This window comes from Pongo pygmaeus, chromosome 12 (genome assembly GCF_028885625.2).
Source record: "Pongo pygmaeus isolate AG05252 chromosome 12, NHGRI_mPonPyg2-v2.0_pri, whole genome shotgun sequence".
NCBI lineage: Eukaryota > Metazoa > Chordata > Mammalia > Primates > Hominidae > Pongo > Pongo pygmaeus.
This window is the reverse complement of record NC_072385.2, coordinates 59,629,358-59,657,078: the sequence shown is the minus strand read 5'-3', so window position 1 is coordinate 59,657,078 and position 27,721 is coordinate 59,629,358. Positions and strand designations below refer to the sequence as shown.

At 41.8% G+C, this 27,721-nt stretch overlaps 1 protein-coding gene and 1 long non-coding RNA gene across 13 annotated transcripts in view; one reads left to right on the top strand and one right to left on the bottom strand.

Annotated features, from left to right (window-relative positions):
* Positions 1-232: 232 nt before the first annotated feature.
* On the bottom strand, positions 233-6,004 carry LOC134737855 (uncharacterized). Its single transcript, XR_010123241.1, has 3 exons — positions 5,854-6,004; positions 5,294-5,578; positions 233-1,316 (listed from the first exon to the last, which is right to left on the bottom strand). It is a non-coding gene; the product is annotated as an uncharacterized LOC134737855 (long non-coding RNA).
* A 19-nt stretch (positions 6,005-6,023) lies between these two features.
* STAMBP (STAM binding protein) overlaps positions 6,024-27,721 on the top strand; it is a 45,935-nt gene continuing 24,237 nt past the window's right edge. For 4 of the 12 annotated variants that reach the window (XR_008497367.2, XR_008497368.2, XM_054473467.2 and 1 more), the window contains exons 1-5: positions 6,031-6,093; positions 7,922-8,136; positions 23,281-23,356; positions 23,635-23,730; positions 25,828-26,194. Coding sequence is in view for 7 of the 12 variants with exons in the window: in XM_054473467.2 (XP_054329442.1) it covers positions 7,934-8,136; positions 23,281-23,356; positions 23,635-23,730; positions 25,828-26,194 (742 nt within the window). In the remaining 5 variants the exon portion in view is untranslated. Of the gene's footprint in view, positions 6,168-6,501; positions 6,608-7,921; positions 8,137-23,280; positions 23,357-23,634; positions 23,731-25,827; positions 26,195-27,721 lie in introns of all 12 variants that reach the window. The other 8 variants (XR_008497372.1, XR_008497371.1, XM_054473461.1 and 5 more) reach the window with 6 other exon arrangements.

Genomic DNA, 27,721 nt, shown 5'->3' with positions numbered 1-27,721 from the left:
TTTTGCTTAATACTTCCCATAGCTTCTCATTTCTCTCAGAGTCAAAGTCAACATTGTTACAGTGGCCTGTGAAATCTTACCTGCAGCAGGGGTCAGCAAATATTTTCTATAAAGACTCAGACAGTTAAATATGTTAGTCTTTGTGGGATAGATCATCTCCGTCTCAACAACTCCACTCTGTGGTTGTAGCATGAAAGCAGCCACAGAAAATACATAAACAAATGAGCATGGCCATGTTCCAATAAAACTTTATTTACAAAAACAGGCTGCACTGGTTTGCTGACTCTTGCCCTACATGATTTACTGCTACACTCCCCTTCACTCCACTCTAGGCACGCTGAGCCCCCTTACTGTGCCTTGAATGCACCAGCAAGCTCCTGATTCAAGGCCTCTGCACTTGCTATTCCCTGCCTGGAAAGCTCTTCTTACCTCCAAGTCTTTTCTCAAATCTTTTCAATGGGAGTTTCCTTGACCACACTATTTGGAATTGCAGTTGCCTCACTGCTTCTCCCTTCCTTCAATCTGATTTCCTGTGCCAGGGCCCATTGCTTTCACAGTACTTTGAACCTTCTAATACACTATGTAATTGACTTCTTTATCATGATAATTTTTATAATCCACCACTCCTTCATCCATCACTAAACTACAAGATCCCCAAGGGCAGGGACATTTTTGTCTGCTTTGTTCATTGATATGTGCCTAATGCCTTAAACAGTATCTGGCACATAGATGACAATCAATATTTGTCAAATGACTAACTAAATGAGTATTTTTCAGAGTACGCACATAGTGGCATGCAATTCTTTATCCCTCATTAAAAGGTATAGTGCTTGGTCATAATTCAGGCCCTATATTTGAAAAGAAATATGTAAACCAAACATAAAATGATAAAATCTCTCATTCAAAATGTCCAATTCTCAAATAGCCATAAAGTTTCACGTGACATTTAACTCTTGCTGAAATTAGCAACCTTGAAAATGGCACTCTGACCTAAAACAAAGACTTTGACTTATTGGAAAATAAATTATACAGTCCACAGCTAGAAAGCAGGTAACAAAAGAAAAAAATATGTCTAGCATAAAACGAATTCCTCATGTACACATTTAAACATAAATTTAAATAATATATACACATTAAAAATATTTCCAAGCATGTGTAAGAACTCATTTTCCAAAGTGGTCATTTTTCTTGGAGATGAGAGAGAACAGTCTTCAAACAAACTGTAGGGGGAGCTCCAAACCACAGATTCACCTTCATGTTACTGGTTTTACAGTAGCCTTCTTAAGAACAACTTCATTGGGTAATTCCAACTCCAGCTGAAAAGGAACATATATGCATGCATTCATAATGCACAAACTTAAAAGATCCCAGTGCATTTGCCACATTTCCCTTTATTTGAATCAGCCCATTCTATATCTTTTTCTTCCCAAGTATTTACTTTTCAAATCTATTTGTCATTTTATATTCCCAATGGACTCATAGCAAAAATTTTAACAATGTGAACAATTTGACTTTAATACACACTCCATTTCTGCTTTCATAGCCCCTCCATTCCCAAGCAATGTTCAAGATAGGCTGTTTTAGTGTCTCAATGCATGGAGCTCACCTAGCCTCCCCTTGAGAATATTGCTCATCTTTTAAATAATTTTTTCCTTCTAATGGCTCTAAACCTTCGTCCACGGAAGCCTTAAAACAACTGGAACTCAGTTTTTCTTTTTTCTTTTCTTTTTTTTTGAGATGGAGTCTCGCTCTGTCGCCCAGGCTGGAATGCAGTGGCACGATCTCAATTCACTGCAACCTCTGCCTCCTGGGTTCAAGTGATTCTCCTGCCTCAGCCTCCTGAGTAGCTGGGACTAGAGGTACCCACTACCATGCCCAGCTAATTTTGTATTTTTTTGTAGAGACAGGTTTTCACTATGTTAGCCAGGGTGGTCTTGATCTCCTGACCTTGTGATCCGCCCGCCTCAGCCTCCCAAAATGCTGGGATTATAGGCATGAGCCACCATGCCCCGCCCAGTTTTTCTTTTTCACTGTGGTAGACCCATGCCAGACACAGACCTATGAGCATGAAAGATATTCAATAAACACTTGCTCAATTAATAAAGGCATCTAGCCTTTAGGCTTTCTGCTTCTAGCTCTAAGTGCCTTGCAGAGAAGAGTGGGTCCCAAAAGCAAAACGGTCATTGTTTTTCATTGTTCATCTCAGTAATCAGCATAATTGGCTAATTACATTCCTGTAAATCATTTTGGGGACCGTGAGACAATATTTATCTCAACAACATTTGAACATTCAACAGTGTTCATTGAGTGTCACATCTGGGTTCGCAAGCCATTCTAGGCAGCGGGGATAGAGCTGTGAAGGCAGAAAAAGATCTTAACTTTCTGGAAATTATATTCTAGTGGGGAATGAAAGACAATAAGCAACCCAAATCATATCAGACAGTGGTAAGGATTATCAAGACAATTAAAATAAGACTAACTAATGAAGGATGACTGGGTGGCTCCTTAGAATGGGTGGTCAGAGAAGTTCTCCTTGAGGAGGTAACATGTAAACTGAGAAATGAATGATGAGGCAGAGCCAGCCAAGTGAAGATGAGGGTAAAAGCATCCCAGGAAAAGGAGTCAGCTATGCAAAGGTCTTGAATGGAAAAGCAGATGTTTGGATGGTATCGGTGGAGAGTATTAAGCAAGGAGATTGGGAGATGAAGTCAGAAAGGCAACAGGGGCCGAGTCACTCTGTAATCCCCAGTAAAGGAGTGTGGATGTTTATTCCAAATGCCATGGGAATTCACTGAAGAGTTTTAAGCCCAGGAGTGATGGAATCTGATTTTTGCTTTAAAAAGATCATTAGTGGCCAGTCGTGGTGGCTTACATCTGTAATCCCAGCACTTTGGGAGGCTGAGGTGGGTGGATCACTTGAGGTCAGGAGTTCAAGACCAGCATGGCCAACATGGCAAAACCCCGTCTCTACTAAAAAATACAAAAATTAGCCAAGTTTGGTGGCGGGCGCCTATAATCCCAGCTACTCAGGAGGTTGAGGCAGGGAGAATTGCTTGAACCTGGGAGGCGGAGGTTGCAGCCGAGATTGTGCCACTGCACTCCAGCCTGGGTGATACAGCAAGACTTCATCTCAAAAAAAAAAAAAAAAAAAAGAAATCATTAGTTGCTGTTGTAAGAATGCATTGTAGTAGGTAAGAATGAATGCCCTTCCTGTACTAATGCAATTGTCCCTCTAGGTATGTCACTTAACACAAGAGTACCAACCTTGCAAGTGAAATACACCTGGAGTCTTCCTTGTTTTTACCCTCCCTGCCCCCCGAACTCCGCTGGGTCTGTATTTTTCTTTTCCTTTTCTTCTTTTTGCTTTTTAGCAATAGGAGTCTCACTATGTTGCCCAGGCTGGAATGCAGTGGCTATTCACAGGTGAGATCATAGCACACCACAGCCTTAAACTCCTGGGCTCAGGTGATCCTCCTGGGTTTTTTGTTTGGTTTGTTTTGTTTTTTTTTTTAGAGGTCTCACTCTGTTGCCCAGGCTGGAGAGCAGTGGTGTAATCATAGCTCACTATATCCTCGAACTCCTGGGCTCAAGCGATCCTCCTGTCTCAGCCTTCCAAAGTGCTGGGATTACAGGCATGAGCCAGCGCACCTGGTCCAGGCCTGTGTTTTCTAAACCCCGATGTTACATTTCAGATTAAGAACTTCACCTTCTAGGCATCTTTTGCTGCTGCCCAAAAATGAGCAAGTAGGAATGAGCATGCAGGAGTGCAGGAGACCTGACGTTGGCATATGCAAGAGGCCAGATGGAGGCTGCTATATTCAGGAAAAGTGTTCATGGCTGGGAGTGAGCACCGGAAGGAAAGAGCATCTCAATTCCTAACCTGGTCTAGTCTGCCAGGTGAACTGCTGAAGCCTATTTGCTGAAGGAATACCTTCCACGCTTAGCCTCCAATCTTTAGGGCAGGGGTAGATAGGATATTCTGATCAGTTATGCCAAGAATCTTTTATAGCTTTGATTTCCTGATTTTGTATACAAAATTGTTTAGTTTTTAAACTTTTCCAGTTAAACAAGAAATGAGGAATGTAAAATTTTTACCTTGGCCAACATTTTCTTATTTCAGGTCCCTAGAAAGCTGAGTATTGAACTTTGCCCCAGATGTCAAAAACTCTGGTCAACATTTACAAATTCTCTCCCTAAAAAGACTAGATCCTGCTTCCTATATTCACTTAGCCATTACCTTAAGAACTGCTAGCAACTGGGCATATTAACTTTCTAATATCAGGAACAGCCTCTATGTGGCGCTGGCTATGTTTATGACTATGCACACCCCTTATACGTGTGTCTCAGTTATAGCTTCTTAAAGTCTTCTCATAATCTTAAAATCTAGGATGTTTGTAAATTTTCTTTACTTGTTAAGCTAAACATTACAAAAAAAAGAACTACTTTAGAGATTGTGCTGAATGGGAGCAGATGCCCCTGTTCCCTACCCCACCAGCTGTACTTCTACCTGTGCTTCCACCATTAGAGTATCCACCTGCTGGATTTGTTTGCTGATGTATCCCTAACCTAGAACAGAACCTGGCACATAATAGACACTCAGTAAACATTTGAGTGAGAGGTTGAATGGATTAGATTTTGACCTGTGTTGCCTCCTGCCAGGACCCCATCTGCATTATATGCCCACCCAATGACCAGCATCTCCAGTGCATCAATTTCTTTAGGCCCAACCCATCATGTTTACATTCTGAAGAGTCAGTAGAGAGAGTTTTGAAGACACAGTAGAGTGCCCTGTACAATTATCTTCCCAGATTTATCTGCAGTAGATCCATAAGAGTTGATAGTAGACCCATGCACATTAATGCTTGCTGGGGGCAGAAGGGGAGGTGATGATGCAAGCAAGTACTTTCAACCCTAAGTCTGAAAAGTTGATGACTACACAGAATCACTTCAGGTAACTCCAACAGAAATATACACAACGGAGGTTGGGAGAAATGAGAGATCTGGAGGCTGGCTAGGTGGAGGAGGCAATACTTGAATTAGGGATTTAAGCTAGACCTTGAAGAATAGGTCATGCCATCACACTAACAAACTCACAGGGAGGCTCTCAAATTTTGGGAAAGTGTCCCCCAGAGACTTAGACTTTTAAACCAAAGCCTAATGTTTCAAAGAGTCTCCTGAGACAGAATGCCTAGCAAGCTTGTAGGACCTTTTTGTAAAGAGGATGTATATGGATTCGTACAGACACACATCTACATGCAGAACGTGCCATTCTGTATTTGATGAATAAAACCACCTTGTCCCCGTCTCAGGGCAGGAACAGTGTCATACAGATCTTTGTGTCTCCAGTGCTTTTGCATAGCGGCTCTTGGAGATTAAACGCTTTTTTTCCGAATATTTTATAGGTTTTTGACATTAAAAAGTTAGTCTCATCTGGGTGCGGTGGCATATGCCAGTAATCCCAGTACTTTGGGAGGCAGAGGCAGGAAGATCGCTTGAGCCCAGAAGTTGGAGACCACAGTGAGCTATGATCACGCCACTGCACTCCTGTGACAGCCTGGGTGACACCGCAAGACCCTGTCTTAAAAAAAAAAAAAGAAGTTAGACTTATGTTCTTTTCTAAGCAATAAAATTAGTCTTAGATATTGCCTAATATCTAAGACTACCAATTTTTGTGTAGAATGTAATACAAGCTAAAAAATACATTCGAAAGACTTTCTGTCCCCCAATTTATAAATCCTGGTTAGTTTAGCTAAGTCTGCAGTTGTACTGGGATCAGCAATCCCTCCTTAAATACAAGAGTATTGTGAGTGTGATGAGAGACTACCCCAAATCAAAATAATTTTAAAAGCAAACCTTAGCTTGGTAATTGGTTCCACTTTCTTCCTTGTTCCTTTTCCTTTACCAAGATGGCCGCTGTGTCGTTCGCTCCTCATTGGTCGGATTTTCCGCAGGTGCCGATTCTAGCCCCACCTACTAGCTCTCCATTCCCAGTCCTAAATCATTGGGAATGTAATAGACAGACGAGCGGGAGTGGGCGGAGCGGGCGCCGGATGTGACGTTTCCGGAACCTCCGAGTGTCATCCGCGGGGAAAGGTGGGGAAGGGTCCCGGGAACGTGGTGGGGCAGGGCCTCCGAGCGTGGTTGGACTTTGAAGGGGAGCGGCCGCCGTGAGTGTGGGGCCTGCAGCCTACTCTCCCCGAGTCCCTTGCCCGGCCTGCCTCGCTCGAGGCACCCGACGGCTTTGGTCTCCGCGGGCTGGCGCCTGACCAGCCAGGCCCAGCGCTTCCCCGCCTACTGCATTTGAAAGATCCCGAAAACCCTGGATGATTGTGCCTGGGGTTGGCAAGTTGGTCTTGAGTGCCTTCAAGAAGGGTTCCTTAAGCAGTTGTCGATAGAGCCCTCCCTACTGTATACGCCCCCTCCGCTCGTTCCTGCTACTTCCTTTCTCCTCCTCGTATTTCCCCTTCGGTCCTTTACGCCGCCTTTCCCCCTCATTTGCAGATGCTGCATCCCCTTTTTGGAATTGCTCAACCGGGTGGTAACCGGCGCCGCTTCCTGGCCTCGGGAAGTGGTTCCTTTCTTAACCCACAAGAACCTCTCCCAAGAGGTACTGAGATGCAACAAGCATCCTCTGTTTCAGTTAACTTTCATGGGCCGTGGACTAGGTTTACTAATTACTTGGGGAGGTTTTAGATATGCTTGCGGCTTTCTGAGTCCTTAAAGAGGCCTCGTGAGAGATGGACTATCTCTGCATCCCTAGTAGTCCTCACGGCTTTTGTGCTATTAGTGAGGGTGTTTTAGAGGGGAAGGTTTGTGGAGGAATTGTGACCCGAATATTGAAGAGACCCAAAGATGGAATTGGCTGAGGGAAGACTACCCCTGAGAAGAACTGGATAGATAAATGAAACTGAAATGTGAGGATGCCTGGGCGGATTGGAATCCTGACTGAAGCAAAAGATCTCTGTTGGGGAGGGCCAGTTGCCACAGGGCCTTGAATTCCAAGATTTATTCTACTATAGTTTGTATATTCTAGAGCATACTGATTAGGGTTTGCTGTAATGCAATGTGTGTCAAATGCTCAGATTTATTTTGGAGATGATAGTGGTGATATCTGGTTGGAATTTGGAATCTGGTTCTAACAGCAACTGTATCTAGAAAGAGTAGAAGTACTGGAGTTTTGGGACACCAGGGGTTTTTGCAATGCAAGTTACCATCGTGCCTTTTTGTTATTCAGTGTTTAGTCTATGAAGATGAGTAAATGGTTGTTTTCAAGATTCAAATCCCTTGCCATAATAATGATGAATGAATGATTTTATAGATTGACCATAGTTGTTTAGTGAGCAGAGTTACAGTTATGAGCATTAATTCCCAGACCAGTTACCCTAACTCACCTTGTGCTCAAGTATGAAAAAGGACACCACAGAAAATGTCAGTTACTCTCAGATTAAGTAAAAATGGTCAACCTTGAAGTTAGTTAACAATCCTCACGAAAGTTCACTGAGTGCACTCTGCCAGGTACTGGGGTGAAGGTACGTGGGTATCTGGAAGGAGAAATAATAGAAAATAAAAGATGCTGTTCCCACTTTTACAGTGCTGTGGGCGGAGCCCCCTAATGGCAAGGAATTTGATTAACTTGAACTGAACCTTTGGTTGGTCCGCTGGGGTTCTATTCCTTATAGCACCTAATTATGGTACAGGGGTTGTACGTTTTCTAGTCTGCCAGTCCTCTCATCGTTGCGATTTGGGCTTCCTTGAGGGTCTCAGCCTTCTTGTAGGAAAGTCCTTATTTAATAGGAGCCACAGCATTTGGTATGTTTCTCTTATATTTTCTTCTTAAGGTAGAGGTCTGTGAGATAAACTGTAGACTGTGCTGGGATGATGAGGGCAACGATATTGATGCCGTCTGTTTTTTCTGTCTCAGAACTTGGTCCTGATGTCTGACCATGGAGATGTGAGCCTCCCGCCCGAAGACCGGGTGAGGGCTCTCTCCCAGCTGGGTAGTGCGGTAGAGGTGAATGAAGACATTCCACCCCGTCGGTACTTCCGCTCTGGAGTTGAGATTATCCGAATGGCATCCATTTACTCTGAGGAAGGCAACATTGAACATGCCTTCATCCTCTATAACAAGTATATCACGTAAGACACCTACAGTTTCCTTTTTCCTTTCTGGTGACTGGTGCCTCGCCTATTTGGCTCAGAATTGCTAAAACCACAGAACTTCACAATATCATCAACATTAATCATTTTTGCTGGCAACTCCTACATATTGGCTGTCCTTGCCGTTCAAAGACATGAGTGCTGAAGGTGTTATTTTCATGACTCAGTAATTTATGAGTAAGAGATTTAGTTCTTTGGCCTATGCCCACATAGCCCAGCTGTTAGACAAAAGAGTTGGTGGTTAAACTAGACATATTATGTACTGATGAATGCTTTTACTGTTCTCTTTCTACTAAAGCAGCCAATCATAGGATTATTGTTGGGGTCTAGCAGAGCCAAAATTCCTCACTTGTACTTATTTTGTAGCAAACTTAGTGATACAGGAAAAAATTTTTTCCTCTTAACCTTTATCATAATCATGCAAATCATCAAATAATTAGTAACTGCCTACAGTTTGTGTGGCTCATCATAATAAGACCTTTCCCTTAAGTTATTTATCATCTTAGGGTAGGCAGCATAAATAGAAGATTTCAGTACTATTAACAGCAAACAACTTCTAAAACTCCATTGACAATGATACGTAATTTAGAAAGGAAATAATGTTAAAGGTCTCATTTATCATTTCTAATCTTGTTCTTTCACAATACCAGGACTTTTAAAAAAATAATTACAATGTATTTGGTTCTTAGTAGCTCATAGTGTATTTCACCTGCATAATGTCATTTGATCTTCACAGTTCTGTGTGCATGGAATAGGGTACACTACCCTACATTCTACGTATGAGGAAACAAACTCAGTGTTTGGTGATATGCTCATGTTTGAAGTGACAAAACCTTGGTTTTCTGACTCCTAATTCAGGATTTGTTCTACAACATAGGTCCTGTTCTTGTTTTCCATTTAGTAATGTTCTAGAGTCAGAGGTAGTCTTTTGAGATCATAGTCATGAGCCACACTGGCTATTTTTTGGTTATTTATTTTACTACTGATTTTTGAGTAGGATATATATATATATAGTGCACAATTCAGAGGCACAAAAGAATAACTATAGTTAAAAAGTAAGTCTCGGCCAGGCGCAGTGGCTCTCGCCTGTAATCCCAGCACTTTGGGAGGCCAAGGCAGGTAGATCACCTGAGGTCAGGAGTTCAAGACCAGCTTGGCCAACATGGCAAAACCCCGTCTCTACTAAAAATACAAAAATTAGTCAGGCATGGTGGCGTGTGCCTGTAATCCCAGCTACTTGGGAGGCTAAGGCAGGAGAATCACTTGAAACCAGGAGGCAGAGGTTGTAGTGAGCCGAGATCATGCCACTGCACTCCAGGACTCCAGACTAGGTGGCAAAGCAAGACTGTTTCAAAAAAAAAAAAAAAAAAAAAAAAAAAAATTCTCCCCACCCACTCCTCTTTTCCCCCTAAACCCTCAGTTCTCCTCCCCAGAGACAATCACTCTTAATAGTTTCTTAGATATCTTCCAAGAGATGATATACACATACCAGTTTTATCACATTAAGTTTTTGATCACATACTCCTCTAAAGCAGGGCTTTTCAACTTTGGCTCTATTGACCTTTTGGACTGAATAATTCTTTGTGGTGGGAGCTGTCCTGTGTGTTACAGAATGTTTAGCAGCATCCCTGGTTTCTGCTCACCAGATGCCAGTATCCCCCCTCCCCACAGTGTGACGACCAAAAATGTCACCAGACATTATCTGATATTCTCCCAGGGGCAGAATCACCTCTGAGAACCAGTGCTCCAAAGAAAAGTATGTGGAAGAGTGGACTGTCTAGGATTCATACTGTAATTGTAGAGTGGAGAAATGGGACTGCTATTGTCTTTTTTATTTAGAAGTGTTGCCTGTGTTAAGAGGAGAAAACCTTAGACAAGTTAAATTTAACAGAGTTTAATCCAGTAGAAAAAGGTTCAGGGAACACTCAGGACCAAAAGTGGTGCAGAATGTTCCACCCCATAGTGGAGGTTGTACAGGCTATATTTATAGTCAGAGAAAAGGAAATGAGATACAGAAATAGCCTGATTGGCTACAGTTATGTGTTTGCCTTATTTGGTCATGTTTTGGCAGGCTTTAGCCTCCAATTGGCTGGAGGTTTCAGCTGCTATGATTGGCTGAGACTCAGCTATTTGTTATACTTGTAACCTAACTCTTATGTTAAGTTACAGTTTGTTTATACATTAAATTAGGTTACAGTTCACTATCTTTGGAGGCAGCTTTAACTTAACACCTGTTTCCTTAAAGATCTGTAGTTCTTTAATGCCATTATGCCATGTCATGTGGCCTCAATATTGTTAAGGTTTCATAGAATTATAATTATATTTCTGCTTCTCTTTGCTGTTATGAGTTTTTCATTCCTAGGCACACTATTTATTTTCCTGCACAGTTTTTTTGACTCTGTCTTCTTTATATACTCTACTGCTGGTAGAAAGAATATTCTTATGTATTTCCTATAAGCTTGTAGATTGTTCTCTCAGAATGAAACCCAGGGACACAATTCCTCTGGAGAAACACTGATTCAGAAAGTTCAGTAGAATCATGGAATCACTGCACCAGGTATTTTCTGAAGGGCCTTCAGAATCCTATTGCCCCACAATAGAAAGGGCTTTCAGGGCAAAGACCATATTCATTCAACACATATGTATTGAGTATACCTGCTATCTACATGGCACTGCACTAGGTCCTGGACAGCAGTGAGTAAAATGGCCCCTGTCCTTATTGGTGTTCCTTTATAGGTATGGGAGAAGACAATAAACAGATATGCAAATAAATACAGCTGACCCTTGAGCAACACAGAGGTTAGCACCAATCCCCCATGCAATCAAAAATATACATATAGTCGGGCACAGTGGCTCACACCTGTAATCCCATCACTTTGGGAGACCGAAGTGGATGGATCACTTGAGGTCAGGAGTTCAAGACAAGCCTTGTCAACATGGTGAAACCCCGTCTCTACTAAAAATACAAAAATTAGCCTGGTGTGGTGGCGGGTGCCTGTAACCCCAGCTACTTGGGAGACTAAGGCAGGAGAATTGCTTGAACTTAGGAAATGGAGGTTGCAGTTAGCCGAGATCACGCCACTGCATTCCAGCCTGGGGACAGAGCAAGATCATGTCTTTAAAAAAAAAAAAAAAAAAAAAAAAAAATATATATATATATATATATATATATAAAAGTTTTGACTCCCCAGAAACTTAACTACTAATAGCCTACTGTTGACTGGAAGCCTTATTGATAACGTGGTCAGTTATCACATACTTTATATATTGTATGTATTATGTACTATATTCTTACAGAAAAGTAAGCTTGAGAAAAGAAAATGTTATTAAGAAAATCATAAAGAATAGAAAATATAGATACTATTTGTTAAGTGGAAGTGGATCATTATGAAGGTCTTCATCCTTGTCATCTTCATGTTGAGTAGGCTGAGAAAGAGGAGGGGTTGGTCTTGTTGTCTTAGGGGTGGCAGTGGCAGAAGTAAATCCATGTATAAATGGGCCCACACCATTGAAACCCATGTTGTCCAAAAGTCAGCTGTAGTCGAAATAAGGAAAATACTTAAGAGTACTGTGATAGAGAATAAGCAGGGGTTTATGACTAGAGTAGTCAGGGTAAGGTCTGTCTGAGAAGACAAGATTTGAGCTGAGACTTGAGGGATGCAATAAAGTTGGTCATTCCAAGAGCATAGGGCAGAGCATTAAAACACAGGTAACGATGTGTTTAGAAGTGCTTAGGTGGGAAAGACCTTAGCATGTTCTGGGGATTGAAAGATCATTGTGTTTGGACTATAGCCAGAGAAAAGCAGGATGACTCCAGGTAAGGCTGGAGAGGCAAGTGGGGCTGGATCATGCAGGACTTTATGGGCCATGGTGAGGAGTCTGTTTTTTATCTTGAGGGTAACAGCAAGCCATTGAAAAGTTTTAAGTGGGATTCAGACCTAAATTTACTTACTGTTTTTTAAAAGAGATGAGGTCTAGGCCGGGCACAGTGGCTCATGCCTGTGATCTCAGCCCTTTGGGAGGCCACCCAGAAGTTCGAGGCCAGCCTGGCCAACATGGTGAAACCCCATCTCTACTAAAAATACAAAACTTAGCCAGGCGTGGTGGCCTACGTCTATAATCCCAGCTACCCGGGAGGCTGAGGCAGAAGACTTGCATGAACCCGGGAGGCAGACGTTTCAGTGAGCCGAGATCGCAGCACTGCACTCCGGCCTGGGTGATAGAGCGAGACTCGGTCTCAAAAAAAAAGAGATGTCACTAATGTTGCCCAGGCTGGTCTCGAACTCCTGGACGCAAGTGATCCTCCCATCTCAGCCTCCCAAAGTGCTGGGATTACAGGTGTGAGCCTCCATGCCCAATCAATATTTTAAAGTATAAATTTTGGCAGTTGTGTGGTAAATGGTGGAACAAGTGTTAAGAGAAGGCAGGGAGACTAGTTAGGAAGTTCTTGCAGGCTGGTGGCTTGAAGTAGTGTGGCAACATGGAAAGAGACAGATGGATTTGGTATTTTGGAGGTCAGGTCCATAGGACTTACTAATCACTTAGGAAAAAAGATACTGCGGAGGTTGTTGTCGTGTTTCTGCCTTGAACAACTTAAACGAAGGGGTAGTCCATGTATTGAGATGGGAAAGGTGGTATCTAAAGAGGGCTGGGTAGCGGGGGGATTTAACCGTTCACGTTTGGGGTTTTTTTGACATGTTAAAATTTGAGATGCCTGTGAGATATCCAAGTAGAGATGTCAAGTGGGAGGTTGAATGTACCAGTCTGAATTCAGAAGACTGAAGTCTGGGCTGGAAATACAGACAAGGGAGTCCTCAGCATACAGATGGTTCTGAAGTCATGAGAATGGCTGAGATTTTCTTTTTCTTTTTTATTTTTCTCCTGTAGAAATTAATTTTATTCTTATTCAGACTATTTTCAAAAGAAGCAGTGGGGCACTGTTTTTCTAAAAATATGCCTTTATAGATTTTTATATATGTATATAATAAAATCGATACATGTATCTACATGATTGCCACATACAAAATTACAGCACTGTGATATGTACACATCTACAGGTACATTCTTTCCCTGCTGTGCTTTCCCCGTGTGAAGGAGGGAGACTGAATCAGTTGTGAGCAGCCGAGGGCTGGCCTGGCTGCGGAGCCTCTGAATGGGGGCTTGGGTGGAGAAGGTGAGGCGACTGCCGAGGCAGGAGCAGCAGCTGTTGCAGGGCTCTCCTGCAGGCCAGCAGGCAGCATCTGGAGGCTCCCGGCAGCCTCCCCCTCCCCTCCACCCCGTGGTGCCCGTGCTGCCCTCAAGGTGGGGTGGCTGACCACAGACCCCTCTGGTGCCATTCTGTGGCCTGGACTTGCTTGGCTGGGCCAAGAAGTTGTGTATGTGAGGGGTGGAGGAGGGAGCTGTGGGAGGAGTAGACCCCATCCAGCCCCAGCCCTGAGCAGGGGAAAGGGCTGGATGGCTAAAGCCTGCAGATGACTGGTGAGAACACTCCGCTTGGCCCCGCACTGCTAAGGGTCAGAGACTAGAGGCTGGGAGGGAGAGCAGTGGCCGCTAGCTGGAGAACAGGGCCTTCTTCCTCTCTGGGGCTCAGAGGGTGGCCTCAGCTGAGCTTGAGTAAGCCCGGCTCTTAGGCCCTGCAGCCAGAGGCTTGGCCTCCTGCCAGCAGAGGTGCATACACGCTGGGGAGGGGCTGCCATCTCCACTTCAACCCTTGGGCTGGGGGCTGGGGAAGAAATGGAAGCTTAGGCCTGGCCCACTGCCCTGTAGGATCAGGTCCCCGGGGCTCAGGATTCCTGAGGCATGCAGAGAAGGGCCTGAGAATGCCTGAGATTTTCTAGTGAAGGGGCTCTTAATCTGGGGTCCAGGAACCTCACAGAGATTCATTGATAGAATTCAGGGGATCTGTGAACCGGAATAGGAAAAACTTTTCTTGTTTTTTCTAACCAGTGACTGAAATTTAGCATTTCCTTCCATTTTGAATGTAGGCCTCAAAGTACAGTTGTAGTAATAATATTTGTAATTTTGTCACCAGTAGAAATCAAGATATTTTCATATTGCATTACAGTTGTTGCTGACATCTCAAAATAGCATCTAAACATCACTACTTCAGAATTACAGTACAGAATTATTGGACCTACAGCTGGATCCCATTATCAAATGCATTGATAAAGAACACATTAGGCCGGGCACAGTGGCTCACGCCTGTAATCCCAGCACTTTGGGAGGCCAAGGCTGGCAGATCACGAGGTCAGGAGATCGAGACCATCCTGGCTAACATGGTGAAACCCCATCTCTACTAAAAATATAAAAAATTAGCCTGGCATGGTGGCAGGTGCCTGTAGTCCCAGCTACTTGGAAGGCTGAGGCAGGAGAATGGCGTGAACCCGGGAGGCAGAGCTTGCAGTGAGCCGAGATTGTGTCACTGCACTCCAGCCTGGGCGACAGAGCGAGACTCCGTCTCAAAAAACAAAAAAACAAAAAACACATTAATACAGAAGAATATATCACAATTTTTAAAATTTTTGGGAACTGTTTTTCAATAAAATTGGGGTATTTTTGGTAATCCTTTGTACTTTAAGTTATACCTTTAAAAAATTGTTCTGAGAAGGGTCCATAGGCTTCAGCAGATGCCAGAAGGATCTATGGAACATAAAAGATCAAGTATCTTTGTTAATAAGACTAGGGAATGAGAAGAGAAGGAGCCTAGGACTGAGCCCTGAGGTTAGTTAATGGAGGGAGAGTCAACAGGGGAGACTTTCTTTGAAGGAAGCTTCAAGAGGCAGGAGGAAATCCAAGAGAGAATGGTGTGGTGTCGTGGGAGCCAAAAGAAGTTAGTGTTTGAAAAAGGAGAGTAGCCATCTATGTCAGATGGTTGAAGACAGAAGATTGGCCTTTGGGTTTGGTAAGATGATGTCATGGGTGATCTTGGTAAGCAATTTTGCTGGAAGGATTACAGAGACCCTAATTAGAGTGGGTAGAAAGGTGAATGGACAAGTAAGAAAGTGGAGGCAAAGGGTATAGACCTGAAGGTGGCAAATTTTTTTCTATAAGGGACCAGAGAGTAAAAATTTTTGGTTTTGTAGGCTACTTGCTCTCTCTGTGACTACCTCTGCTTTATAGTGTGAAAGTAGCCATAGACAACACATAAATGAATGGATGTGACTGGTTCCAATGACACTTTATTTACAAGAACAGATGGCTAGCTGGATTTGGCACACCAGCTGTAGTTTGCCAACCCCGGTATAGACAACTCTTTGGAGAAGTTTAGATGGGAAGGGAAGTAGAAAAATGGGGAAGTAGTTGAAGGGGGACAAGGAGCGTGTGAACATGTGTATGTATTTTAAGTTGGGAGATTTTAGAGCATGTTTTTGCTGATGGAAAAGGATCCTATGAAGGAGGAGAGGCTAACGGTCCAGAAGAGAGCTTAGCTGTACTAATAAACTCCTCAGAAGTCAAGAGGGGATAGGATTATGAGTACATGGATGCCTAAGGAATTGTTTTTTATGTCACTTAGTGTTATTTTGAGTGACATATTAGTGTTAACAGCAAGACTGATATGGGGAGTTTGTCTCTGTCACTTATAGGACCATTTAAAATGATGAACTACTAGGAGAGTTGGTGCGGATGAGATTTAGCAGCTCATTTACTTGATTTGTGGGATTTAGAGTTTAATTTGGAATTTTGTTGTATTGGCTTTACCTGAAGTAATTAATGTAGCTACCTTCACTTTTCTTGGAGATACCTTTAAAATCCTGATTCTGATTCTGATTCTGTGAACAGAAAATCACAGAAATTGCAAAGAAATTCTAGCTCAGTGATTCTCAGTCTGTTTTCTGTTGTATTTTACTTAGTACATTCCTATCAATAACAGTGGCTCAGCTTTGGCAGTTAGTACAACCAAGGAGAAAAGAGAGGAAGTATACATCTGCCTCACCACTCCTCTGCCTCCCCTACTACTGAGAATCATTGTTCTAGACCTTTTGTGGATACTTTCTTTACTTCAGGATTTTAAAAGGCATGTTTGTTCCTTTTCCTGGAGCAGTTCAGGCATCTTAATGATCTCAGGCATATTTCCCCCCTCAGTAGCTTCCCTAATGTAGGAATGCTTTGCCTTTTGCAGACCCCAGTATAGAAGAAAGAGTTCAGCATATTAAATCAGTACATATTTTCATGATGAGCGCAGACAGTAAACCAGGCAGTGGATTCTTTCACAGCTTTTTATGGTCATCAACTAGGCTGCCCAGAGGGGAGTGAGAGTATTCAGGCAATTCCTGTCTGCTATGTGAACCTCCTGGAACACCAACCCTCTTTCTGAAAATGAACTGTCACCTGTGTTGAAAATGTTTGCTGGGATTGGGGTTTATAGACTGAAGAAGGTTCCATCTGTGATCATGCTTACCGTGCTGAGTAACTTTTAAGACTGGAAGTATCGAGATGAGGATCCTTAATGCATCCATGTTAAAGAACCTTTGCTTGACTTTTTGAATTAGTTGTTTTCATACAAAATTAACACTTATTCATGATTTTAAAAATTTTTCAAACACTACAAGGGAGATATTAAAGTGAAAAAAGAAGTCTCATCTATCAGAGGTGGCCACTATTTTATTTCTGGCATGGATGAGATGTGATTAAGCTCATAGGGGCCCCCATGTGTCCTTTTCCTTAAAGCATCAATGGGATCATACCATGTATTCTGTTCTGCGACTTGCTTTCTTCACAGTAGTGTCTTTCCATATCAGGACATATTGAGCCATCTCATTCTGCCTCAGGGCTATTCCATCTGCCTGGAACATGAATCTGGAACAGTTCCAGATTCATGGCTCACTCTCATCTAGTCCTTACTCAAATGCCTCCTTCTTAATGATGACTTCCTTAGCTGCTCTATCTAAAATTTCAACCATTCCCCTATCACTTTCTATCCCCCTTCCCTATTAATGACTTTCCTAGCATACTTCTGTTTATTGCCTGTTCCCCCACTGTAATGTACACTCTATGGTGGGGAGGAATATTTGACTGTGTTGTTCACTGCCATATCCCCAACCTTTAGAATAATTCTCGACCCCATAGTAGATGCTCAGTAAATATTCACTGAATGAATGGGTGAATGATTACATTGTCTTCACATTTGAATGCACATTATTTTTTAAACAATCCCCTATTGATGGACATTTAGGGTTTTTTTTTTCAGTTTTTCTACTTTTTTAAACAATGCTGTATTGAATATTTTTATACATATATCTTTGTACTGTTTTATAATGATCTCTAGGATAAATTCCTAGAGATAGAATTGTGAGTTTAAAGGATATACACATCTTAAGTTGGATGCGGTGGCTCACGTCTGTAATCCCAGCATTTCGGGAGGCTAATGCAGGCAGATCACCTGAGGTCAGGAGTTGGAGACCAGCCTGGTCAACATGGCGAAACCCCATCTCTACTAAAAATACACAAATTAGCTGGGCGTGGTAGCAGGTGCCTCTAATCCCAGCTACTCAGGAGGCTGAGGCAGGAGAATCACTTGAACCTGGGAGGTAGAGGTTGCAGTGAGCCGAGATTGCCCCACTGCAGTCCAACCAGGGCAGCAGAGCAAGACTCTGTCTCAAAAAAAATAAATAAATAAATCAAAAAATAAATAAATAAATAGTACAAATTAAAAATAAAGGATATACACGTTTTAAATTTTGAATAATTAGCTTCCATTTTCCCTCCCTTAAGATAAAAGGTTATATTAATTTACAATCTTGCTAACACTGTATGGGGATCCCATTTCTCTATACCAGGTATGATCAACCTTTAAGCCCCATTTCTCTATACCAGGTATAATTAACCTTTACGCCTTTGCCAATCTGATGGATGAAAATGGTATCTCATCCTAATTTGAATTTCTTTAATTATGAGTGGATTCAGCATTATTTCATATATTCACCTTTTGTATTTAGTTTTCTGCTTATGTCTTCTTTTTTCATTGTTTACTAGGTCATTTTGCTTGTGTTTTTGCAATCATATCTTTGTTTGCTTTGGTACCTTTCCCCTCTCCAGGCTTCAACCAGATATAACCCCAGAGAACAGTACACATCTGGGCCACTGCTTTCTATCCCTGGAAAGTTTCTAGGGATAGAACTTTGAACCATGTAATGGAATCTAGTTTATAAGTATAGAAAAAACTCCCAGACCTGTACATGATGCTGGTGTTAGCATCTTCATCTCTTATTCTTGCTCACATTTTTTGTTTATTAGTTAAAAAAAAATTCATAGAAACCCATAGCAAATATTGACTATGTGCTAGATACTGTGTTTAGCATTTTATTATCTCTTCTAGTGTCACAGCAAGCCTGTCAGGGACTACTAGTTTGTCTCCATCTATACAATTTTATAGACAGGATATCAGCCATGTCCAACCCTTTGAATGCAAGGACTTTTTTGCTTATCTATGGTGGCAGATACCACCTTTTTTAAAGCTCATTAGCTAGTTAGTGTTAGTGTATTTTATGTATGGCCCAAGACAGTTTTTCTTCCAGTGTGGCCCAGGGAAGCTAAAAGATTGGACACCCCTGCAAAAAACTGAGGGATGGTAAGATTAAGTGACTTGCCTAAGGTCACACAGCTAGTAAATGGCAAAACCAGGATTTGAGCCCAGGCACAGTGGCTCCAGAGCCAGCCCTACTAACCACTAAGTTCTTTTACCTCCAATATGAGTAATGGGGTATGTTGCCCATTGTCTGTTTCAGGAGACCTTTTTGCCCATCTATCCCCATTCAGAAAACTGGCTACAGTTGTTGAAGCAAGGGAAAGCTATTCGTATACAGGTCTGGGAGGTTTTTTTTGTTTGGTTTTTGTTTTTTTTTTTTTTTACTTATAAACTAGATTTCCATTACATGGTTCAAAGCCAAAGTAATATAAAGAGGTATTTGGTGAAAAGTTTCACGCCTACTCTTATCTGTTCTATTACCCCTGCCCTCATTTCTGTGTATACTTCCTGTTTCTTTGTATACTTACAAAGCAAAGTAAATAAATACGGCAGGTTAAATACGGCAGGTTGTCAAATAATGTCGTTTTGTCCAATGTCGTTTCGTTTTAATGTTGATGAGAAAAGAAAAATCCATTCCTGCCTGGGGCCACTGTCTGTGTGGAGTCTGCACATTCTCCCCATGTCTGTGTGGGTTTTCTCCGGGTATTCAAGTTTCTTCCCACACCCCAAAGGTCTGCACATTAGGTGAACCGGCATGTCTGAATTGTCCCCGGTCTGAGTGAGTGCAAGTGTATGTGTTAGTGTGCCCTGCGATGGGATGGCATCCTCTCCAGGGTTGGTTCCCGCCTTGGCCTTGAGCTGCTGGGATGGACTCTGGCCACCTGGGACTGAATAAGCAGGTAAATCATTTACTTACTTGTTTTTATAAGTCTTTCTTAAATGTATGTATAGCTCATATTTATTTCAGTGTTTAATATTAGAAGTGTTTTGGTCTGTATTTAGAAGTCTGGTGTTTTTTTGACCAGGATAGGTCAAAGGAACTTAACTCTTGTTTATGTCAATTAGTGCGTGGTAAAGTTGGTTTTGTTATATGTCATTGTGCTTAAAGTCACAGTTTCCAAGAACCTATCAACATTAAGGACTTACTGTGTATATGTACATACTTGTACATATATGTAATGTTTATTCATCAAATATTTATTGAGTGCCTCTTTATACAAGGCACCGTGCTGGCTTCCAAGGAGTATACAAAGAAGCATGAAACACAGAAATCTCTGGCCTCAGGAAGCTCACAGTCTAGTTCTGTAACAAGAGCATAAGTGAAAATAAAACATGGTGTTTATATGACATAGTACTTTCTTAGCTGATTCAGGCCTCAATACAAAGCACATTCAGCCTGCTAAAGGTAGTAAATATTAATATGTATCTTGGCTTTTGGGGCTAAGGTGAGAGTTCTACTGAATTATCTATCAGTCTCTAAAATATAAGAAATATATCTTATTTGCCCACTTTTTGATGGGGTTGTTTGTTTTTTTCTTGTAAATTTGATGGAGTTCATTGTAGATTTTGGATATTAGCCCTTTGTCAGATGAGTAGGTTGCGAAAATTTTCTCCCATTTTGTAGGTTGCCTGTTCACTCTGATGGTAGTTTCCTTTGCTGTGCAGAAGCTCTTTAGTTTAATTAGATCCCATTTGTCAATTTTGGCTTTTGTTGCCATTGCTTTTGGTGTTTTAGACATGAAGTCCTTGCCCATGCCTATGTCCTGAATGGTAATGCCTAGGTTTTCTTCTAGGGTTTTTATGGTTTTAGGTCTAACATTTAAGTCTTTAATCCATCTTGAATTGATTTTTGTATAAGGTGTAAGGAAGGGATCCAGTTTCAGCTTTCTACATATGGCTAGCCAGTTTTCCCAGCACCATTTATTAAATAGGGAATCCTTTCCCCATTTCTTGTTTTTGTCAGGTTTGTCAAAGATCAGATAGTTGTAGATATGTGGCATTATTTCTGACGGCTCTGTTCTGTTCCATTGATCTATATCTCTGTTTTGGTACCAGTACCATGCTGTTTTGGTTACTGTAGCCTTGTAGTATAGTTTGAAGTCAGGTAGTGTGATGACATGAACAGACATTTCTCAAAAGAAGACATTTATGCAGCCAAAAAACACATGAAAAAATGCTCACCATCACTGGCCATCAGAGAAATGCAAATCAAAACCACAATGAGATACCATCTCACACCAGTTAGAATGGCAATCATTAAAAAGTCAGGAAGCAACAGGTGCTGGAGAGGATGTGGAGAAATAGGAACACTTTTACACTGTTGGTGGGACTGTAAACTAGTTCAACCCTTGTGGAAGTCAGTGTGGCGATTCCTCAGGGATCTAGAACTAGAAATTCCATTCGACCCAGCCATCCCATTACTGGGTATATACCCAAAGGACTATAAATCATGCTGCTATAAAGACACATGCACACGTATGTTTATTGCGGCATTATTCACAATAGCAAAGACTTGGAACCAACCCAAATGTCCAACAATGATAGACTGGATTAAGAAAATGTGGCACATATACACCATGGAATACTATGCAGCCATAAAAAACGATGAGTTCATGTCCTTTGTAGGGACATGGATGAAATTGGAAATCATCATTCTCAGTAAACTATCGCAAGAACAAAAAACCAAACACCGCATATTCTCACTCATAGGTGGGAATTGAACAATGAGAACACATGGACACAGGAAGGGGAACATCACACTTCGGGGACTGTTGTGTGGTGGGGGGAGGGGGGAGGGATAGCATTGGGAGATATACCTAATGCTAGATGACGAGTTAGTGGGTGCGGCGCACCAGCATGGCACATGTATACTTATGTAACTTACCTGCACATTGCGCACATGTACCATAAAACCTAAAGTATAATAATAATAATAATAATAATAAAAGAAATATATCTTATTTATCTTAATAGATTCTTCAGGGCAGGACTTTATGGTTTGAACAAATGAATCTGTATTTCTTTTAAATATAGACTTCAAGGAAACTGTTTTATATCTTTCTTTTTTTTTTCAAATAGAGACAGGATCTCCCTCTGTCACCCAGGCTGGAGTGCAGTGGTGTGATCAAAGCTCACTGTAACCTCAGACTTCTGGGATCAAGAGATCCTCCTGCCTCAGCCTCCCAAGCAGCTGGGACTACAGGTGCATACCACCACACCCAGCTAATTTTTGTGTTTTTTTATGTTTTGTTATATATATTTGTGTGTGTATATATATAAATTTAAAAATATAAATAGAGACAAGGTCTCACCCTGTTACCCAGGCTGGTCTTGAACTCCTGGGCTCAAGCAGTCTTCCTGCCTCGGTCTCCCAAAATGCTGGGATTACAGGCATGAGCCACCGCACCCAGCCTCTTTTATATCTTCTTCATGAACCCAAAAGGAAGCTTTTTAAAGAACCATTTTTATTTTAGAGTCCATCCCTGCCTTGAGGAGCCTTATCAAGTTGGATCAAAATGAAACTTGTGTGCCTAATATAGAACTGAAGGATGAGGACTTATCTTTAGAAAGTTTGTTTTGGTGGGGATCATCTTTTTTCTTTATTGAGAATTCTTCTTCCAATTACTTCTGCCCCATGGGCGGTAAGTAGAAAAGAGTTTATCCCAATTACAATATAATATTTTAGAGCTATCAGCAAGCTACCTTCAATTTATTTTTTTTAATTTCAGTTTCTGTGTATTACAACTTAATTCTGTTAAAAGACATCTTTGTTCAGAATCCCTCCAGTAGTTCTAGACATTCCAGAAACCATATGGAAGAAATATGGTGTAGTGGTTAAAAGAATAGGCTCTGGAGCCAGCCAGCTCATATTGAAATTCTGAATCTGCCACTTTCTTTCTGTGACAAGTTACTGGACTTTTATTTATTTTCACGGCCCCTGAGTAGATGTCTTACATGTTAGAGATTTGTGAATTGATTCAGTTTATTCTCCCCACTGAGCTTTAGAGCCATGGACAAGAATGAAAGGATGAAATCTAGCATCTTATATTTACCTAAGCACTTTTCATCAAAGGCAATGCATACTAACGTGTAATATGCACATACTACCTGCATAGAACACATGCACTAAGTATTTCCATGCATTTTTGTATGATGCAAAATAATATTCTTCTTTGAAGGAACACGAATCCCAAAGGAAAAAAGCCAAAGTTAAAGGTTACGTAAGAGCTAGAAGTAGTAAGGAAACATGGTTTTCTCTTACTTCCTGCCCATGGCTGCCAAACGGTTCTCTGAAGACTGCTTTGTGACAGAAGCCCTTTCCTTTCAAAGCCTGTCACGTCACAACACGAAAAAGATCTCTTTCTTTGGAGGTACACTTTTGGGCACAAGAAAGGCTTTTTAAAATTTTTTTGGCCATCCTTTTCATTGTAGGAGTCTGATGCTTGCTGCCTAGTTTGGGAGTAGAGGAAAAGACTCTAGCTCTTTAGGGGGATAGAGATGGGAAAGGAGCATGGCCCAGCTGGGTGTACTAGCTCTCCCTCCGCTGCACTTCTGGAACCTTTCATGTAAGGGCTTCAGGATAAGGGGGTTTCATAGCTTTAGGCTCTTATGGACATTTGGACCATTTGCTTCATAATCATTTTGAACTGTTTCCTTAGGCTCTTTATTGAGAAACTACCAAAGCATCGAGATTACAAATCTGCTGTCATTCCTGAAAAGAAAGACACAGTAAAGGTGGGTCTTCACTTTCATTGTTGCCCATCTAAAAGCTTCAGAGCAGCACAGACTGACTTCAAGATAAAAGTAGTAGTCTCTGCATCTGAGTACCAGATCCTGCAATAGGAGATAAGGCCATTTCACCAGAACAATTCTGAAGTAGCAGGTATGGTACAGTAGGGGGTATTTTAAATCATTTTGGGAAATGTTGCAATCACCAACTTGACTTAAGTCTTCTTTTGGATTCTCTAATTTTCTGGCATTGTTCTAATTCTGTTTTCTGTTTTGTGTCTCAGAAATTAAAGGAGATTGCGTTTCCCAAAGCAGAAGAGCTGAAGGCAGAGCTGTTAAAACGATATACCAAAGAATACACAGAATATAATGAAGAAAAGGTCAGTATATAACAGCCAAGAAGAAAATTATTTTGGTTTTTTAGGCTGTGCCCTGGGATTGTAATATGACATTTCAATATATCCTGTGCTTTTAATGTGCTGTTTCACCTTTTTTGGGCAAAGACCAGAAACTCAAAAAAGTAGAACACCAGTGGTTAGGCTCAGGGTTGTAACACAGATATAGCCTATTTGTCGAAGAGAGTGACTTGAGGGACAGAAAATCTGTTGCCTACCTGCTATGTCTAGAGTGAGAATCTTAAGAACAATGAACATTCTCTCCAAAACATAGGTTTTTAGATCAGAGAATTTGAGGGTTTGATTCACATTTGGTTATACCTGAAGCTATTTATAAGAATTGACTTTTCAAGCTATTTTTCTTTTTTTTTTTTGAGACAGTCTCACTCTGTCGCCTAGGCTGGAGTGCAGTGGCATGATCTCAGCTCACTGCAACCTCTGCCTCCCCGACTCAGGTGATTCTCCTACCTCAGCCTCCCAAGTGACTGGGACTACAGGCATCTGCCACCATACCCAGCTAATTTTTGTATTTTTAGTGGAGATGGGGTTTCACCATGTTGGCCAAGCTGGTCTCAAACTCCTGACCTCAAGTGATCCGCCTGCTTTGACCTTCCAAAGTGCTGGGATTACAGGCGTGAGCCGCTGCACCCAGCCATTTCAAGCTATTTTCAAATGATTCTTTTTAGGAAGAGTCAGTTAAAACGTGGAGAAACTCCCAGGGCGCTGTTAGTGGCCAGCTGTGAATACATACTGCAGCCACTCACAGGCTGTTGTGTAGCTGTCTGCTGGTCTCTATTCTGGACTCTGATGTTGAAAATCAGCAGAGGGATGAACAGCTATGAGGTATATACTTCTAAAGCACCAAGTGAGTGTAAGCTTTAAGGAGGAGGTTATTACTTAGCATTTCTTTCTTTCTTTTTTTTTTTATCCAAATGCCACTCAAGTATTTCTTATTAGCTTAAAATGTCACTCTGTGTTGAACAAATACATAAAAACCATAAAAATTTCAGAGGCTTCATTTTGGGTTAAAATTCAGTAGAAGGCCAGACGTGGTGGCTCATGCCTGTAATCCTAGCACTTTGGGAGGCTGAGGTGGGTGATCGCTTGAGCCCAGGAGTTCAAGACCAGCCTGAGCAACATGGCGAAACCCCATCTCTACAAAAAATACAAAAATTAGTGTGGTGGCACGCACCTCCGGTTTCAGCTACCTGGGAAGCTGAGATGGGAGGATCGCCTGAGCCCAGGGAGATTGAGGCTGCAGTGAGCCATGATTGGCCACTACAGTCCAGCCTGGGTGACAGAGTGAGACTCTCTAAGCAAAAAAAAAAAATTCAGTAGAGACCCCCAAGATAGCAGGTGTAAGTTTGGATCCGGTTCTATTTTGTAGCCTTACTTGAAATACAGAATATATACATGACACAGAGAGAAGAATAAAACTGTCTGTGATACAGGTTAGGAGAACACAGATAATAAGTTGCATCAAGATTTCAGGCCAGATGTTGTGGCTCACGCCTGGAATCCCAGCACTTCGGGAGGCCGAGGTGGGCAGATTGTTTGAGCCCAGGAGTTCAAGACTAGCCTGGGCAACATGGCGAAACCCTGTCTCTACAAAAAATACAAAAATTAGCCAGGTGTGGTGGTACACACCTGTGGTCCCGCCTACTCAGGAGGCTAAGGTGAGAGGATTGCTTGAGCCTGGGAGGTCTAGGCTGCAGTGAGCTGTGATCATGCCATTGCACTTCAGCCTGGGAAACAGAATGAGACCCTGTCTCAAAAAAAAAAAAAAAAAAAAAAGATTTCAGTGAAGAGGAAAGTGCATTAGGTAGAGTCATTGTCGGGAGGGTATTGAGAGGATTGGGATTTTAACTGTCCTTGGAGATAGGCATACTGTGGCCAGATAGAAAGGGGTGGTGACTACACTCTGTGGGTATAAAGATACTGAGGAAAGCATGAATTCTGTGTTAGGTAATCAGGCCACAGCAAAAGTACATTTTGGAAATCTCCATGCTAAAAAGCCTTGTTCTCCTGAAGTGTGAAGTCACTGAGGTGTGAAGTGTTAGCCTAAATGTTCTCTCTTTGTAGAAGAAGGAAGCAGAGGAATTGGCCCGGAACATGGCCATCCAGCAAGAGCTGGAAAAGGAAAAACAGAGGGTAGCACAACAGAAGCAGCAGCAATTGGAACAGGAACAGTTCCATGCCTTCGAGGAGATGATCCGGAACCAGGAGCTAGAAAAAGAGCGACTGAAAATTGTACAGGAGTTTGGGAAGGTGGACCCTGGCCTAGGTGGCCCGCTAGTGCCTGACTTGGAGAAGCCCTCCTTAGATGTGTTCCCCACCTCACCAGTCTCATCCATACAGCCTTCAGACTGTCACACAACTGTAAGGCCAGCTAAGCCACCTGTGGTGGACAGGTCCTTGAAACCTGGAGCACTGAGCAACTCAGAAAGTAGTAAGTGCATTTGCTGATGTCCTCTTCCTTCTCAGTTGCAGCCAAACAGTATCATTCTGACGGGGTCAACCTAATATTACCTCCCTGATCCCACTCATTAAGCTTTGGTCACAGAAACCCATCTGATAAGTATTGCTGTACTGTGTCCTAATACACTGGCTATGTTATAAAAGTGGCCTTTGCTGAAACCTAGTCTGGTCGATTTTCTGAAGAGCTAATATTATTCTTGAAAGTCAGACTGTCAACTTTTTAGTGAAAGGGAAAGAATGTGCCAAACCGAATTCATAATCCTCAGATAACATCATCAGACTGCTGTGTGACTCTGTGTCCCCTGCTCTGACTTTGTTACCTCTCTAGCAATTCAGATCTTGCTGTTGAATACGCAAAAGCAGAACATCTTTCCCCTCCCACTTTTTTTTTTTAAATATGAAAATATAGCTGTGAGAGACACTTCCTAACTTTAGCTTGCTGGCTGTCTCACAGAGTTTCTCCATGGTGTTCAGAAACTGGGTCCATTCTTGGCATTTTTTATGAGCTGCTTTGTTCATGCCTTTTTTGGGGGACTACACTATATTTTTTATTTTGTTGTGGTTTGGCATTTTAACTTCTTCCAAAAGACTAAGTTCAGAAGTAAATAACTGCCCAGATTGTTTTCCATTCTCAAGAATATACACTAGTGTATTTCTTTTAAAGTCATACTCTCTGATATTCTTATCTGAGATGAAAGAGAGATTTAAAATTAAAAGTTCAGATGAATGGGCAGTGTCTTAGTCCATTTTGTGCTGCTATGACAGGATACCTGAGGCTGGGTAATTTATAATGAACATAAATTTATTTGGTTCATAGTTCTGGAGAGTGGGGAGTCCAAGATCCAGGGGCCTGGCAAAGGCCTTCTTGCTGCGTCATCCCACGACAGAAGGGTGGAAGGGCAAACAAAGATCCCTCATAGCCTCATCACCTCTTAAAGATCCTACCTCTCAATAATTTTGCATTAGGAATTAAGTTTCCAAAACATGAACTTTGGGAGACACAGTCAAACCACAGCAGGGAGATTATTTTTTTAATTCTTTGTATTAGATTCTGACAGAAAATTCTCAAATGTTTCAAGAACTTGTGTCTTTTTCCCCTCTAAATTTTATTTTTTACTTCTATTTTTTAAGTTTTTGTGGGTACGTTGTAGGTGTATATATTTATGGGGTACATGAGATGTTTTGATACAGGCATGCAATATGAAATAAGCACATCATGGAGAATGGGGTATGCATCCCCTCAAGTATTTATCCTTTGAGTTACAAACAATCCAATTACATTCTTAAGGTTATTTTTAAGAAAACTTTTCTTAAGGTAGTAGTTTGCCCTTTTCTTAACTTGAATAATTAAAGCCTACTATTTTCTCTTCTTGAAGTAATGTGCTCCTTACAGCTGTGGCCCAAGATTGGAGAAGACACTTTACAACCCTTTTTTTGGTGCCATTAGAGTGAGATCCCTACTCACCGCCTGAACTTGGGGGAATCCCAGTGGCTTAAT